This window comes from Eublepharis macularius, chromosome 3 (genome assembly GCF_028583425.1).
Source record: "Eublepharis macularius isolate TG4126 chromosome 3, MPM_Emac_v1.0, whole genome shotgun sequence".
Taxonomy (NCBI): domain Eukaryota; kingdom Metazoa; phylum Chordata; class Lepidosauria; order Squamata; family Eublepharidae; genus Eublepharis; species Eublepharis macularius.
Genome location: NC_072792.1, coordinates 89,593,801 through 89,610,967, shown reverse-complemented (window position 1 = coordinate 89,610,967; position 17,167 = coordinate 89,593,801). Strand labels below are relative to the sequence as shown.

Sequence of the window (17,167 nt, the reverse complement as noted above, 5' to 3'; positions counted from 1 at the left end):
TACCTCGCCCTGAGCCCGCTTGTGGGAAGGGCGGGTTAGAAATGTAATAAATAATAATAATATGTGATCAGGACAAAATAAAGATGGAAACAATATATGGAAGAACTATACAAAAGAGATGAAAGGGTGACAGATATTTTTGACAAAGTATCTTTATGCCAGGCACTTGTTGGAGAAACTCATTGCCTGGATGTCTGATTCAAACCGCCTGGGGCCAGAACAGACTGGCTTCTGCACCGGTAAAACCACTCTAGACCATTGGGTCACTCTCGCCCATCTGATTGAGAAATACAGTGGCTCTGCTGGGAAGAAGCTCTTTTCCACTTTCTTTGACTTAAAGGGGGCTTTTGACTCCATCCCCAGGAATACCCTTTGGAACAAGCTGGAAAAGATGGGTTTAGACAAACGTTTGCTTTTCCTCATGCAAAAAATTGTATACCTCCACTAGCTGCCAAATCTGTTTCAACCTTGCCGGAGGACTAACCCCCAAAATTCCTTCTAACCATGGAGTCAAGCAGGGATGCATCCTGGCCCCTTATCTATTTAATTTATTCCTATGTGACCTAGCTCCTTCACTAGCCAAAATTGATGGCCACCCCCCAAAACTTGGTCCCCTCCCTATCCCTTTGCTACTTTACGCTGATGACGCAGTAATTCTATCTCAGACACAGAAGGGCCTCAAGCGTCTCCTTAATGCCTTTGTCTCATATTGTGAAGCCAATTCTCTAGTTGTCAACTATGTAAAATCTAAAATTTTGTTTTTTTCAAGATCCTGGAAGCGTTTAAACTGGCAGATTAAAGGAAACAATACTGAGCAATTAAAATCTTTCAAATATCTGGGAGTTTCCTTTCAGTATAACTATAATTGGATATCGCAATGGAATTACGTAATAAACCTGGCTAAGTGCAGTGCAGCAGCTTCTGTCAGTTTCTTTCATGTGAAAGGCAACCAATTTGTTCCTGCTGCTCTCTGTGTTTTCAATGCTAAAACCGTGCCCCAAATAAACGGGATTCCTATCTGGATTAGCTGTTTTAACCACCAGCTGGAGCAAATCCAGGCAATGTTTTTGAGGTGTATCTTGGGGGTTCCAAATTGTGTTTGTTACGCAGCCATGTGCCTGGAAACTGGGCAGTGCTACCTTGAGACCTGTGCTTGGATCTCAACATTTAAATTCTGGCTACGCATACATTTTAGGGCCGAGCCTGCAAGTTATATTTATCTGATGCTCATGGATGCTTTTAAATCCAAATGGGTCTCTCTGATTCAGAGGAAACTACAGTCTATAGGGATATCTTTTGATTCCCTTCTAATGTTAACGGAAAACCAAGCTTTCAGATTCCTAAAACAAAGACTGCTAGATATTGATAGGCAAACCCGCTGCTCTCTGGCACAGAAGACCTGTTCTCCATTGGAGTTTGGAATCATCCCTAAGTACAAAAGCTCTGCCGCTTATTTCTCATCGCTGTCTTTCCCTCACCTACGCCGAGCTTTTATGCTTGCATGTTTTAACGTTTTACCCTTCGAAATTCTGTTTGGGAGATTTACAAACACACCCTACCCCAATAGATTATGTCCTTGTGGAAGGATGCAATCCGAATCCATACTTCGCGTTTTATTTTATTGTGACTTTTATGTTCACGTGTGGGACTCCTTGATTAGCCCTCTGCTGATCAATCGTCAGGGTCAATCTGACAGAGGATTAGTTTCTTTCCTACTATCAGATCATTGTCCCCACACTACATATACGGTTGCATTGTATTTCTCAATTACCATGTGGATTATGGAGGTTGACTGATTTTGTTGTTCTTTTGGTTCCTGCCCTGCTCGTTGTAAGTTGTTTTATTGTTTTATTGAATGCCAATAAAAGGTTGCTGATCTGATCTGGCAAAGAATCTTTTGATGAAGAAACAGAAATCCTAGAAAGTGAAGTAAAAGCTGCACTCAGAGCAATTGGGAGAAACAAAGCACTTGGAATAGATGGAATACCAATAGAGCTATTTCAAGCTACAAAAATGGAGTCCATCAGAATCTTAACAAGAATATGTCAGCAAATATGGAAAACAAAACAATGGCCCACAGACTGGAAATGCTCGGTCTACATTCCAATCCCTCCAAAAAGGGGATGCCAAGGAGTGCAGCAACTATTGGACAATCGCGTTAATTTCCCATGCAAGCAAAGTGATGCTCAAAATTATACAATGAAGACTCTTACCATATAAGGAACGAGAAATGCCAGATGTTCAAGCTGGATTCAGAAAAGGAAGAGGCACCAGAGATCATATTGTGAATTTACGATGGCTAATGGAACATACCAGGGAATTTCAGAAGACACCCCCAACCTATACTCTGGACAAGATGCTACTATCAGGACAGAATATGGGGAAACAGAATGGTTTCCAATTGGCAAGGGTGTCAGACAAGGATGCATATTATCTCCCTATCTGTTCAACTTCTATGCAGAGTATATCATAAAGAAAGCTGGATTAGATCTAGAAGAAGGTGGAATGAAAATTGGTGGGAGGGACATTAACAATTTGAGATACGCAGATGATACCACATTACTAGCAGAAAATAGTGAAGACTTGAAACGACTACTGGTCACTTTAGGCTTTCATAAACGTTCGATAAGATGTTCTTGCCTCTTTGTCGCACCCCCACCTCCACACTTGCTCTAGTCGTCTCAGAGACCGCTTCATCTGGTGAAGCTCCTCGGTGAACCAAGGAGCTACCCGTTTGCAGGCTCGGAGGGCTTGGCAGGGGGCAATAATGTCGATGGCTTCGGAAAGTCGGCCATGCCAATCATCCACTAGCTCATCTAATGTATTGCCAGGGGGCATCAGATGCCACAGAGCTGCCTGGAAACCAATTGGATCCATAAGTCTCCGCGGGCAAGTGTAAATACGCTCACCACCCACCTGCGAAAGGCGCGGCATGCTCAAACGAGCCTTCAGAACAAAGTGATCCGACCGCGGCACTGCATCATAGGCATCCAGGACCACCATCATCCCTGCTCCCAAAATCAAATCCAGTGTGTGACCTGCTTGATGCATGGGAGACAAAACAAACTGGGAGAGTCCTAGGGCCGCCATGGAGGACACCAGGTCCATGGCCTGCGTGGAGGCGTTGTCGTTAGCATGGACGTTGAAATCCCCGAGAACCAAAAGTCTCAGGAATTCCCCAGCCAGCCACCACCTCCAACAGACCAGACAGGGAAGATGCAGGTACAGTAGGCAGTCAGTACACCACGCATATTGTCAACCTCTCCTCGGCGTCCAATGCTAGGCCCACACAATCAATACCAGTAAATTTTGGTGTGGGGAGTGGTCTGAAGGAGAAAGACTCCCGAATGAGCAAAGCCACTCCTCCCCCCTGACCACTTGTCTGGGACTGGTGGAGGACAGTATAACCTGGGGGGGCTAATTCTTTCAGAGCAACCATCTCGCCCTCCCTCACCCAGGTCTCGGTCATGCAAACTAGGTCCATATTCAATGCTGCAACATAATCTTGCAGTGTTTTGGTCTTATTATTGTCTTGTCTAGTGCACTGTATCTTCCTAGGAACCTCTGAAACAAAGCAAGGTGGAGGTTCTCATCCTCTGTTACTTTGCTCCAATATTCAGCAATCAAAAGTATTCTACCTCTAAACATAGAGGTTCCAGTGCATACTAAAGATTGTAGCCATTTATGGTGACACTGTATGTCCATGTAACTGATTGCCATGTGAGTAAACGAACACTGATCACTTCTGCCACTAAAACTAGCTTCTGTGCTCAAGAACTGGAAAGTAGGAAATGTAATCTGGTTGACTTACTGTGGCAAAGAGGATCATCTTTTTAAAATATATACCTTACACACAACAATGTACTTCCCAACACGGACATGAACTCTGAGACCAGGGCCTGCAATAAACCAAGATCCCAACTCTGTCACTATATTCACCTTAACAACAGAATCACTGGACCTAACTACACCAGCTATACCATCTCAGATTCATACACTTGTTCCTCTTCCAATGTTATATATACCACCAAATGTCAGCAATGCTGACATAATAAATGGACATAAATCTAATATAAAAAAATCACAGCATTCAAAAACCTGTGGGAGAACATTTTAATCTGTCAAGACATTCCATAGCTGACCTATGAGTAGCAGTTTTTAAGCAGAGAAACTTCAAAGGAAAATTTAAAGAGATTGCTGAAATTGAGTGATTTGCAAATTCAGAACAACTGAACCCCCATGCCCCACGGGCTTAATAGGGACATTGGATTCTCTCACTACAGATGTTGATTTTCTGCTTTTCACACCCCTGCTCTATCAAGCTAACAGTATTATTATATCTCATACCCTTACTTTAAATACATCTCCCATCTTCTAGCTCGATAAAAAAAAAGTTCAATTTCTGTAAGTATCTGAAGAAGGGAGCTTTGACTTTCAAAAGTTCATACCCTGGAATTTTATTTGGTCTTTAAGGTGCTACTCGACCTGGATTTTGCTCTTCTATTGCTGGCCAGCACAGCTACCCGCCTGAAACTGCCTATCTAAGTGTGAGGCTTCCTACTGCCCTAAGCCAGTATGCAAATAACTTGCTTGTGTATGTGCTTTTGTGCTGTCCATCTTAAATGCCCATCAGCAGCAGGCAAGAGTCTTATTGTTTTTGTATGTGAGAGAATATTTCTGTTTGGGCAAGAAAGAGGGGCAATGAATCTCTCTCCAGTAAGCGTATTTCCGTCCACCCTGAATCTATAATCAACAGTTTGGCAGGGCCCAAGTACAGGAAGGAAAGATAAGACATTAGCACTATTTGCTGGCTCTGGAGGTGCAGGCCCAAGCTGCAAGGCCATGACCATACCCATCCAAGGCTTAGTGTGCACATGATATAGAATGAGGTAGTGGAATTCTGAAGCAGTATAGCGGACTGTACCACATCAGGCTACAGGTGAAGAGAGCAACATTTTAATGCTTCCCTGTGCAAAACTTCCTGTAGATTAAAAATTAACTCAGCAGAAAGGCAGACTGTAGCCTAGCCCTTCAATGCTGCTCTAGTGTCCCATGTGAGGACAATATAAATGCATGGGAACTGTGCAAACAGTAATCGCTACCTCTCCTGTCTGAAGTGAACCTGTCCACTCTCAACTCATTACCACCTCATTCCGTGTCATACCCAGACTGAGCCTATGACATTTAAGAGCTACAAGAGTGTTTTCCTTTCCAATTATTACGTATTGCTAGGGATGATAATGTGTCTAGGGAGGCACATTGCAAACTTATATGTGTGCGAGTAAGGGACACATTAGAAACTCGTGCCCAACCCAGAGAAATGCTAACCGGTCTCCTGTGTTCTTCCTCAAGGATGGGCAGCGTGTGGATGTGGTGTCGCCGTGACTAAGCGCTGTCGTGTGTGCGTGTGGGAAGCCCCGCATCCTGGATGTTCTAGCGTGAGGCGATTTTCTTGAGCGGGCAATTGCGTGGGTGCCCCTGCTGTGGGAGGTTAGGAAACGTTCCCTGTGGGCGGCGAGCCGGGCACGCCGGCAGCAGAGCGCGAGGTGGGGGCAAGTTAGACTAGGTTAGCCCAACCTTCACCCCTTCCGTCGCCGAGGGGAACACGGGCGCCTTTTCCTCCTGCCGCCGGGCGCTGGGCGGCGTGTGCGGGCGCCTTTAAATGGCTTTCGCGGAGCTGCTGCCGGTTCAGTCTCGTCTGTGATGTAAGAAGAGGCTTTAGGTGTCTGCGCCGATCGCCTGACTCCTCCACCGCCGCTTCTGCCGGGCTTCGTCTTCCCCTCGCTGTCCTTGGCTGCCCCTCCGCTGGCTAAATGTGCTGAGCAGCCTCCGCAGCCAGCCCCGCTTGCCTTTCCCTGCCGAGCTTCAGCTGCTGCGGGCTGCCCCCTCTCACTTGCAGCCAGGGCAGCGCGCGCGGTTCCGATCCCCGCTCAGCCTCGGGGCGCGCAGGCATGGAGAAGGAGGAGGAGTGCCGGGTGCTCTCCATCCAGAGCCATGTCGTGCGCGGCTACGTGGGCAATAGGGCGGCCGCCTTTCCCCTGCAGGTAGGTGGAGAGCGAGGGCGCGTGAGGGGCGCGCCAAGGCGCAGGGCGGCTTCCTCGCGACTGGCAACGCGCAACCTGGAGAGAGCGCGGGGAGGACCTGGGCGAACTTGGGCGGCGTGCGCCTTGCTGTGACCCTCCTTTAGCGGCCTGCAGTCCGCTTCCCTAGAGGGAATCGGCGGGTTTAGGCGCGCTGGGGTTCGTTAGCCAAGGCGAACTCATCCTTAGGAAGCGCCTGCGTCGGGCTGAGGCAGTTCAGGGCGAAGACAGCTCGCGGTTATTATTATTATTTATTTAATGGCATTTTCAGGCAGCTTCTGCTCCATAGCAATGCTTGACAAGGAGTGTACTCGGGGCCGAGCACGACAGCCCTTTTCAGCTCTGGAGGATCTTGCAAGGTGCCAGTGTCACGTTAGCTGTAACGGCACTCTTTCGCAGCAGGCAGCAGTGCCTAAGCGCGCTCCCCAAGGTTAACAGTACAGCTTCATAGAACTCAGTGGGTGATCCTAGCTATAGCATTAAAAAAAACAGGGTAAAGTATGTTAAAATTTGAAATCTGGTTATCCACTATTGTTTTATCTTTATCTATTCCTACAGTTGTACTGTTGATTTTAATAGGAGGTTCTTAAAGCCATATTTTCAACAAAGAAGCTGACAGGTGTATTTATATACCTTCAGGAAGGATGTATGTATTTTTAAAATATATTATTAGAGAAATAAAAGAAATCAGGATTATGGTATGTGTGTATTTCAGATATTTTTTTAGATATTGCCTAATTATGTTTACTAACATAGGAATGATCATACTTGTTTCTGGGTGTCATATGACTTCTGAAGAAAAAGAAAATGTCCACTTACAAATAATTATATATTGCACCAAGCATACAAACATTTATTTATTTATGTTGTTTATAATCCACCTTTCTCACTGAGACTCAAGGTGGATTACACAGCGTGAGGCAGTACACTTAAGTTCAAAGACATTTCAGTATTCATATAATAGGGTTTATACATGCAGATTTGGAGAGATTTAAAACCCATGGAAATCCAATATAGAGTTGAAGAAATGCTGAAACAGAGCATAAGCAATTCTAAAACTGATGCATTCTAGCCTACAACCAGTAATTCCTGAAACTAGGACTAAATTCACATTTGCCACATACTTTTCAATACCGTTTCTGCATTTTGTGTACATGCATAAAAATACCACAGGGCAGTTTTAATCATGTATATAAGGGTTCTACCATATGAAAACAAGCAGTTTTGGATATCCTTGTATTGTGATTGATGGCCAAGCAGCAAGGTTGCTTCTCATTCCAAACTTTCTTTGCTCTTAAGTGCATATTTTATTTTGATCTGCTAGTTCAGCTGAGCACAAATTGATGGGGTCATCACAGAGAGAATATGTATAAAGATAGGATATTTGAGTGTCTTTGTACCAAGACTACTTATGCTATAAGTAGTGAGTGATCTTTTGAGTGATCTTTTGAGTGTATCTATTTTTCCAGTGATCTTTTGAGTGATCTTTTGAGTGTATCTATTTTTCCAGATATAATATAACAATTTTAATAAATTCTAAACCACCTTTAGATCTGTAAGGCAAGTGACCTTGTAAAGTTTAACAAAATACTTATTTGACATAGCAGGTCAGCATTGTTTTATAGAAGTCTAAAATATTATATATAGTTATCTAGTGCCAGTAAGTACTGTTGTAATTGGAGCAAAGTGACAATGGGGGTGGGGAGGAGAACTGATATTCCAATCAGCTGTCAGCAAAATATGAATAACAAATTAGCCTTCTAAATACATTGAAGAGTGAAACTCTATTTAGTATTGCACTGAGATGCCAAATCAATATGCATTTCCTTGCCTTAATCCTTATATTTTTATTTTTCATTCCTTTTGATGAACTAGGTCTTTGACTATGATAAGTTATGTTTCAGTTGATCTCTCAGGTATCATAGCACTTCCTCTTTTTGCTGCGATCAGGGCTGCTTTCCCAGAATTCACTCTGAGTTAACATCCTGATAAAACATCACCAGGAGAAAATTGCTATGGTGAAGATTAAGCGTTTCACAGTAATTCTGGGAAGGGATTATTTTATATTTGTAGATATAAATCCAGTAGTATCTTAAAGACCAACAAGATTTTCAGGGTATAAACTTTTGAGAGTCAAAGCTCCCTTCAAGAGAGTTTTGAATGTTGAGATTTTTAATGCTAGATTTATGTCAATTTATTCCAAATTATGTCCCTGTTGTGTAGGGATTGACCTGTTTGTCCAATGTGAAGAGTGGAAGAGTATTGCTGATGCTTGATAGCATATATAACGTTGGTATATGTTTTATATTTCTAAGTATTCAGCCAATGCTATGAGGGATATATAATTCAGTTTGCTGGAAGGTGTTTTCCTAATTTTTCCCTTCTAACCATCCATTAATTTATTTTGGCCTGGATTAGCCAATGGAATATAAAAAGTCAGAAGTGTGTTTGTATTAACAGAGTTTTTAAATGGTGAGAATAGTGCATTTCTGGTTAATCAGAGATAGCACTGGCAAATAATTGGCTGTGCCATTGCTACAAATTCAGCACCCGTATTGGTGATGGAACTTGCTTGAGGAGGAGAATGGGAACTGCATTTTCCTAGGAACTCAGATTGTAGCTTGTGACAATTGATAAATGATTTATGTATATCCTTCTCCTGTCTTCACTGGCCAACAGCTGTTTGGCATTGGCAGTTTGATTGCAGCATAGGCCGTTGCTACTTGTCAAAATACACTCAATGTACCTTTTTTGCTTTTTCTGTGCCAATCACTAAGGGCCGTGAGTATCAGATTGATCATCGCAGATGTCTTTTACTTTAAGCAAAGTAGTTTTAAAGGCAGAGAACTACAGGTGAATGAAAAATAAATGTCACTTATGTTAAAATCTTGAATGCACAAGGAAGCAAGTTCTGTTGAATCTAGCAGGAGGTACTTTTGAGTAGACATGCATAACAACATGGATTACTGTATCTCTCAAAGTAATATTTAGTCAAGACTGCCAGTATCATGTTCTCTTGCCTGATATAAGAGACACTTGGGGCTGATCTTCAAATTCAGAAGAATTATGAAGTTCAGAGTCTATGCTGTACTGCATCAAACGACTGGTGGATGGAATGTCTCCTCTGAGTCTTTGACTGGAAAGGTAGCATGGATGCCTTGGTATTTCCTCTGATGCACAGCTAAATTAATATCTGTGCATTGTTAATTTTGTTGCATTTATTGTTATTTAATATGTTTCTGATTGACTTAAGCAGGAGGCCGCTGAAGGATTGCTAGAGCTATTAGACTATTAGGTGGTTAAAAGTTGCAGTTTAAGTCCATTTTAAAGAGACCACAAATTCTTTGTGTTGGGGTTTTTTTTCACTGCAGAGGATAAGGAAACATGAGTTCTTTGAGGATAAATACAAAAACATCACAAATTGTTATATCAATTAAAGAATTGATGAGGCCCTGTGACTAGATGTCATTCATTCAAGTATTCTGAAAGAAACGGGGGTAAAATTCCAGAGCTTCTAATTAATGATATACTTCTTATTGCTGAATTCTCAATTAGTTTCAGGAAACTAGAAGGCTGCTTTTTCCCCATCATACTCTATAGTTGCATAAGTATATGCTCAGGAAAGTGCTTTCACCTCAGACTGCAGTATACAACACTTTGATTGCTCTTGGAACTGTAATGGTATCCTGTGTACCATCATGCTACTTCATTAGAAATTGATAAAATTTGTTTCTAACTTATTTGTAAAAACCCTTTCTGGTGTCAGATTGTAACTTACAGTAAGAATTACCTGATGAAATAATAAGCATTTATATAGCTAAATTTCAAGTTTACAAAAATGTCACATAAACTGACTAGTTAATTCTTATGACAAGATTATGGTAAAACAAGCCAATATTGTTATCCCTGTACTTCATATAGGAGTATGTAGGAGTTGTAGCTTGACTAAGACTATTACGGAGTTGTTGGCTGAGATGGAACTTTAGCTAGGGAATTCTCAGAGAACACTCTCATCACTCTATTGCATCAATTAATTTTTCTAGAATCCTTTCCTATCCTTTTCTGCAATTTAGTAGTTTACCATGTTCATAAAAATGCTACTGATTCTGTTGTCTTTACTGATGGAATGAGTTCTGCAGTATTTCACTGAAGCTTTGAATGTCAGTAATGCCCTCTCAGGCATCTTTCCAGATTCTTCTGTTTGCCATCTGGAATAATTATGAATGAAACAGAGGCAAAACTGATGATACTGAAATATACTACATACTTCATTATGAATTTGCTTTGTTTACTTTCTCTGAATCACTTATGTGGATGTTGAGGGTCATTTTTATTACTGATAGGAAGACTCATGGTTTGAAAATTTGCTCTGGATATTTCTGCTTCATAGTTGAAGGGGAAGAAGAGGGTTCTCCCCCCCACCCCCTCCACACACCAAATGATAATCATCATGCAAGTCAGTACTGGAGCAGACGTCAGAGCATGCCAGTATATAGCAATACAGAAGCTGTGAAGTTAATCTGTGCTCTGTAATGGCAGCTGTTTTGGTAGCTGAGGTAAATGGTCTTTCTACACAGTGAAGGCTCTGCAGGCTAAATTGCCCTGAATCAGAAATGAGAGATGTTTCAGCCTTCTGACTCATTCTGACGTTTCACCTCTATTTATAGAAAGACATGAAAGCAGTTTTGAAAATCAAAATGAACTGTAGTAAAGCAGTTTTTTAAAAAAATGTAAAGATATGAGTAGCTCATGTTTGCTGCCAACTGAAGGATGGGGAAGTATAAAATAAAACTAGTGCCTGTGACTGGACATACATTTTGCATAGATTAGATATCAAAGCCCTTTACACAAAACAGGACTGCTTTCTTCTCCTCTCTGCAGTATAGAGCAAGTTCAGTTAGCTGTATTAAGCAACTTGGTATTTTTGCTTTATCTATATATATATTGAGAGGGAGCAAAATATATGTATATTTATAATTTTTACAATTTCCAGTGTTTGGGCAGTACAGCGTAGGAGGAATTAAAGGTGGGTGACATAAAGAAATAGCTGTATGTTGGCTTAAAATTAAAAATCTGGCCTTGTTACAAATGAATGTATTTGTTTATTTGCCACAGTGCAGTAAAGTAACTAAATATGTTGATATTTGATCAATAACGTTGTAGTTTTGAAGATGGAATCTTAACACATTTTAGAACCTACAACAGTATCAGTTTATTGGAAAGCAGCATCCAGTTTACCAAAAGAATGCCTGATCTTGCTTTATGGGTATCAGCAGTTTGGATATAAAGTATCCTTTTATCTGAGCACACTCAGTTGTACTTATTAAATGGAACCAAAACTCAGTAATGCTCATCAGAGTTCACTTTGGCACCTCAGGTTAAAAGGGGAGTGATTCTATCTCATATTGAAAGCCATCTGGGTAAAGACACCTACTGAATAATCAGGGGTAATATGGGGAGGGGGGCATTTTGACATCCCAGAAACTACTGAGGCTTGCCCACTCCAAAGCTCTGGCCATGGCTACTGTTAAGGGATTTTTCTAAAGACCTCTCTCCTAAAATCCTATGTGAGCATTATTGAAGCTAAACACCCACACAGGAGGCAAAAATTTCCTTAGTAGGCAGAATCTTTCCCCCACATTTGAGAGATTAAATTGCAGGTCAGTCTGGTCTTACAGTGAGGCCAGAAAATTCCTTTTAACTATAAACATTTTCTCTTGTTTTTACTTCATAACTGAGTTCTAGCCTTGGAAAATCTGTTTCCTAGAGAAGTCTCCAACCCATAACAGAAGTGTGGCTCCAAGCATTTAAATGTTTATGTTACAAAGAGATCTGAATGTCCTGCCGCCCGCAGCCAGTTGGGTGCCATGTATCTTGGGAAATGAAATTCTGATGAACTGTTTGTATTAACTCTCGTGATCTTTTATTCTGTTAACAATTATCCTGTAAATGATTAGCATTGAAGGTATATAAGATTCTTTGATGTAAATGGTCTTTATGCATATCTTCTAAAAAGGATACGCATCTGAGTTTTATTGGCAAATGAAGCTCATATCTCTTTATAGATCACTGGTGTCTTAATTAATTGAGAGTGTTGGCTGAAAGGGAAATTAAATTGAAAAGCAGAGTACTTTGAAATAAGTTCCCTTTGAGCTATATTCCACTGTCACCATTTACCCACCTGCTTGGGGAAGTGAATGGTAATAGGTTGCCACCTGCTTTCCAACATGCCTTTCTGGTCTTATTGGTGGTGGAAACTGGGTCTGCAAGGCATAAACCATTCTGTTGCCCATGGGATGTCAAATGGCTAGGAGAAATTGTCATGTCCCTTTCATAAATACATTATTTACAAGATTGTTATTTACCTCCATGGCATGAAAAGCTTCAACAGCCCACTTCTACAAATTAAACTTTATTAAATGGATAACATTTTTTCTCTGGGCCTGTTGGCAATCCTAAGAGGAAGGGAAGGAAGCATAAACTGCAGTATTGAGGAAGGGGGTCTACTCTTGAGAGAGCCTTTCCAAGAATCCTCCAAAATCAGCAGCTGGCCATGTAATTAAGAGTTTGGAGACTGACTAACTTAGAGGACAGGGGCTTTGCTTCACTCAAAAGAGAGCCCTTCTTTAGAAGTCTTTATTTTGAAAAACACAATAGTGATACTACTAATAGCAAAGTTTCAGGGATGGGTGGGGCCACTATTATTCTGTAATACTGAATGTTTATTATTACAGGATTAGTACCAGAGGCAAAATTCCATAGGGGTTCGAGTATTAACAGAAAAAAACTTCAATCCATATTCCTAACAATAGCTTATATATTTATTTTATTAAGACACGTATCTGATTAGCTGCCTTAAGTATGACTTCATGGTATGATTTTCTAGTTCCTACGAAGAGGTTGACTCAGCTGAGCTCCCAAGATAGTTCTGGCATTGTGGTGAAGAAAACAGCAAGCGGGAAAGTGAAGGCCAAACTAGATTTGATATTGGCATACCTTAATCACGTACCCCTTGAATTTGCACAAAATGAGTGGTGGATCCCAATTTTAAAAGCAGAAGAGTGTGGATCTGGTGATAAATCCTGCTCTGCTGTCTGAACTTTTCTTCCCAGTGATCTGTCTTCGATTTGCCTTTCTTATCAGCTGATTTATGATGTCATAATGGAGCTCACCATGGGAGAAAAGCACCTGTCAGGAAAGGGTGGTAACTGACAGACATAAAAAGGCTTGCGCTCCCTTTGTCTGTGTAGGCCTTTTGTTTTAAAAGTTAGGCATCCACTCCACATCTCAGGCACTTTAGGAAACCAATCCAGGGCATCTCAGAACAAGAACTTCATCTGTGGTGGGAGTTTGGGGACAATTATACTATTCCTGTCCTAGTGGGATTGTTTAGCATGAGAACAAGTGTAGCAGATGAAGTATCAGAATTCTTTCACCTGTGTTCAGATTCCCGCTCAGGTATGAAGCTTGCTTGGTGACCTTTGGCTAGCCACTATTTTTCAGCCTCGCCAACCTCATAGGGTTCTTTATGAAGATAACATTGGATAATCATGTTTTGTTTGTCTTCATCAATTTTCTCAGCCTTGAACAGTTTCCCTAGAGTTAGGGAGTAACTAGGAAAATGTGTGTGGAATCACAACATAAGTAATGTGAAGGTTGTGTGAGAGTAGGGAAGCAGAGTATTTTGCTAACATAGTGGATTATTTTAACTATATTTATTTTTTAATGAGGATTCAGAGGTTTGCTGGTGATACTGCTGCTTTCATGTTCTTTTTAAACTTTGTGAAGTCAGTAATGATAGTATGTAGCAGTCATTTAGCAAGCTCCTATGCATGCATGCATGCATGCATGATCTGCTGCCCAAACAGAAACTAGTGAAGGGGTGCTAATCTCACTGGCAGCTGACAGGTACAAAAGACAGTGTGACATATTGAAAGAAGCCAGTTGTTTTGTGCATAGCTACAAGTGACTTGCTCAAGGAATGCATAGGAGAAAACTGCATCTTGGAGGAAGAGGGAAGTTGTTATAGATTGTGCTGATAAAAATCCTTACAGGGCAATAGTTATAGTCCTTGCTTATTGAATAAAGTGATGCTTTTTATTGTCAAGAATGCTTTTGAATTTGGCCTAATTATTACAGAATCCACTTACCATGTAGCTAGCTCTTAGAAAACTGACAAAACTATAAAGAATGAAGACATTTTTCATTGTACAGTGTATTTTTAACAACCTTTATATGAAATCCCTTAGGGAGCATCAAATATTTGAAGACTGTTTTATGTATTTCATAACTTATATGAACAGTTGAGGCAGAATGACACACTTCGTATTCTTGAGGTCTGCTTTTGACCATCATAAGTTGTAAATTTCTATATTATTAAGAGGATATAGTGCTGAGTATGAGTTCAAATGTGGGAGATCCTGATTGAAATCCCTATTCAGCCATGAAACTCTGGCTATGGTTGTTGTGGGTTTTCCGGGCTGTATTGCCGTGGTCTTGGCATTGTAGTTCCTGACGTTTCGCCAGCAGCTGTGGCTGGCATCTTCAGAGGTGTAGCACCAAAAGACAGAGATCTCTCAGTGTCACAGTGTGGAAAAGATGTAGGTCATTTGTATCTACTCAGGAGGGGTGGGGTTGAGCTGAGTCATCCTGTAAGAGTTTCCCAGGGTGTGGAATGCTAATGGCTGTCACTATTTTTCCTCATAACCTGCTTCACAGGGATCCTGGAAGGATAAATAAAGTAAACATAAATAAGGTCAGTATCTCCTCAGTTCAGTGATTAACCATCTATCCTTTATTGTTGTCAGGATGCTGGAGTCAATCTCATTAGGTATTGCTAAAATATCTGGTGGGTTCTTAATCATATGTAGACAATACATATTGTGTCTGCGTGTGGGAGCAGCCTAACACTCAAAGTGATAATCCATGCCAGAATTTGTAAGTGGAATATGACACATCTGAGGTTTTTTCCCTTGGCTAAATGTCTGTAGTAACGTATTTCTGATTGTAGTAAAAGGACAGCTGCTGTTTGGTATTAACAGCATCCTTTGTCCTGGTGTAGGTTAGAAATGTCTAGTATAGATATTCAAGTACATGCTAGCTTTGCTTCTGATATCTAGCCCTAGACATAAGAATAGCACAGTCTTGTTGGCACTTGTAATATAGATTATTGCCCTATAAGGGCTGTGATTCCTACCCACCCCCCATGTATTGAACTTCCCAAATACACATGCTTTTTCACAGTGTGAACCAATAAATACCCTATAAAATATAAAAGAAGTGGCAGTTCTAAAAGCCCACACTTTCCCTATGGTTTGAGAATAGAATGAAGTGTGCTGGATCAGGCCACAGCATTACCCAACAGTCTGCTAACAGGTCTCATTGACCCAGCCACCACTTTTCTACACACATCCCTCTGGATTAGCTGCTTTAGGTGGGCAATTTATGATCCCTATCTTATTGCTTCAACCAGGCTTGCATTCTGAAGCCCTGTGATTGAGGCTGCCACTGGTGCAGAAGCACCAGCATCAGAGAGAGTGGGAATGAGTGAAGATGGCATTCTCTCTTTTTTTAAAAATAATTTTTATTGGATGAGGCAATATACAATAATTGATTAATACATTAAACTTATCCAAATTAACCCGTCTACATAGATATATACCCCACCCTCTCCCCTCCCCCTTTTCTTTGTTGACTTCCAACAACACTCGAACCCCCCGTTTATTCATAGCTATTATTATTACACTATATTGCTATCATTTTTACCATGGTAAAGATCTTAATATGTTTTTCTTTCGTTAAAGTCTTTTTATATAAAATTTAAAATCCCTCCAGAGACCACAATTGTCCTTTAACATCGCATTTCTTTTCCAAATATTTCTTAAGTTTCTTCCAGTCCTCCAAAAAAGTTTCTGGATCTTGCTCATTCAAATTTCTAGTTATTTTATCCATTTCGGCCATGTAAAACAGCTTCCTTGTCCATTCTTCAACATTCGGTATTTCTTCTTTTTTCCAATATTGAGCATATAGAATTCTTGCTGCTACTAACATATAATATAACAATGTCTTATCCTTTCTATTAACCTCTTCTAAGTGTAAAGATAATAATAACATTTCAGGATTTTTAGCAACATTATATTGTAATATCAAAGAGATTTCAACACATATTTTAGACCAGAAGTCTCTAGCCTTTTGGCAAGTCCACCACATATGAAACAAAGAACCTTCATGCTCCTTACATTTCCAACATTTGTTTGATAACTGTTTGATGGCTATGGCTAGTTTTTTCGGTGTTAAATACCATCTATACAACATTTTATATCCATTCTCTTTAATACTAAGTTGATATTTTAGGGTATTTTTCCATAATTGTTCCCATGCTTCCATGGTTATTTCTTTATTACAATTTATAGCCCACTTTACCATTTGAACCTTTACTGTTTCATCTTCTGTAAACCACTTCAATAACAACTTATACATTTTAGATATTGCTTTATTATTATCTCCCGATAATAACTCTTCCAAGTCTGAATTTTTAATTCTAAAGCCTATCTTCCTTTTATCTGAGTCAAATAAGTCTTTAATTCAGGGTGGATAAAAATCAATGATTTTTTTTAAAAAAATCAAAAAAATTGGATTTTTTTTATCTAAATCGGATTTTTTTGAATTAAATTGGATTTTTTTAAATAAAATGCTTTTTGAGGAAAATATATTACCATCCAAAGGTTATTCCATCATGAAATAAAGATTAGTTTTTAATTATGTAGAATAAGGCTGTATATGTTTAATTTTTTTGGTAAATAAATTCCATTAATCCATTCACAATGTCATGCTCTTCCAGAGCTTTTTGTAAGATTATTGGGCAGTTTCTCTGCCTACAAGATATTATCACAGATGCTTGGTTTTGCAGTTCTCAAAACTGAATTTGTGTCAGCTCAGCAGAGATCACATGCCTCTTCTTGACAGCAAAAATGTTGTAACATGAACAGAGTTGAGAAAAAGACCTTAATCCTATTGTTCTACAAACCTATGAAGACAGAATCAACCCCTTCAGTGCTAAGTTTCAAGAAGTTCAGTGAATAGAAACA

General features: G+C 40.3%; 1 protein-coding gene across 2 annotated transcripts in view; it reads left to right on the top strand.

Annotated features, from left to right (window-relative positions):
* The first annotated feature begins 5,614 nt into the window (after window positions 1-5,614).
* PDXK (pyridoxal kinase) overlaps window positions 5,615-17,167 on the top strand; it is a 99,292-nt gene continuing 87,739 nt past the window's right edge. For both annotated transcript variants that reach the window (XR_008596657.1, XM_054973456.1), the window contains exon 1: window positions 5,615-6,044. Coding sequence is in view for 1 of the 2 variants with exons in the window: in XM_054973456.1 (XP_054829431.1) it covers window positions 5,952-6,044 (93 nt within the window). In the remaining variant the exon portion in view is untranslated. The remainder of the gene's footprint in view (window positions 6,045-17,167) is intronic.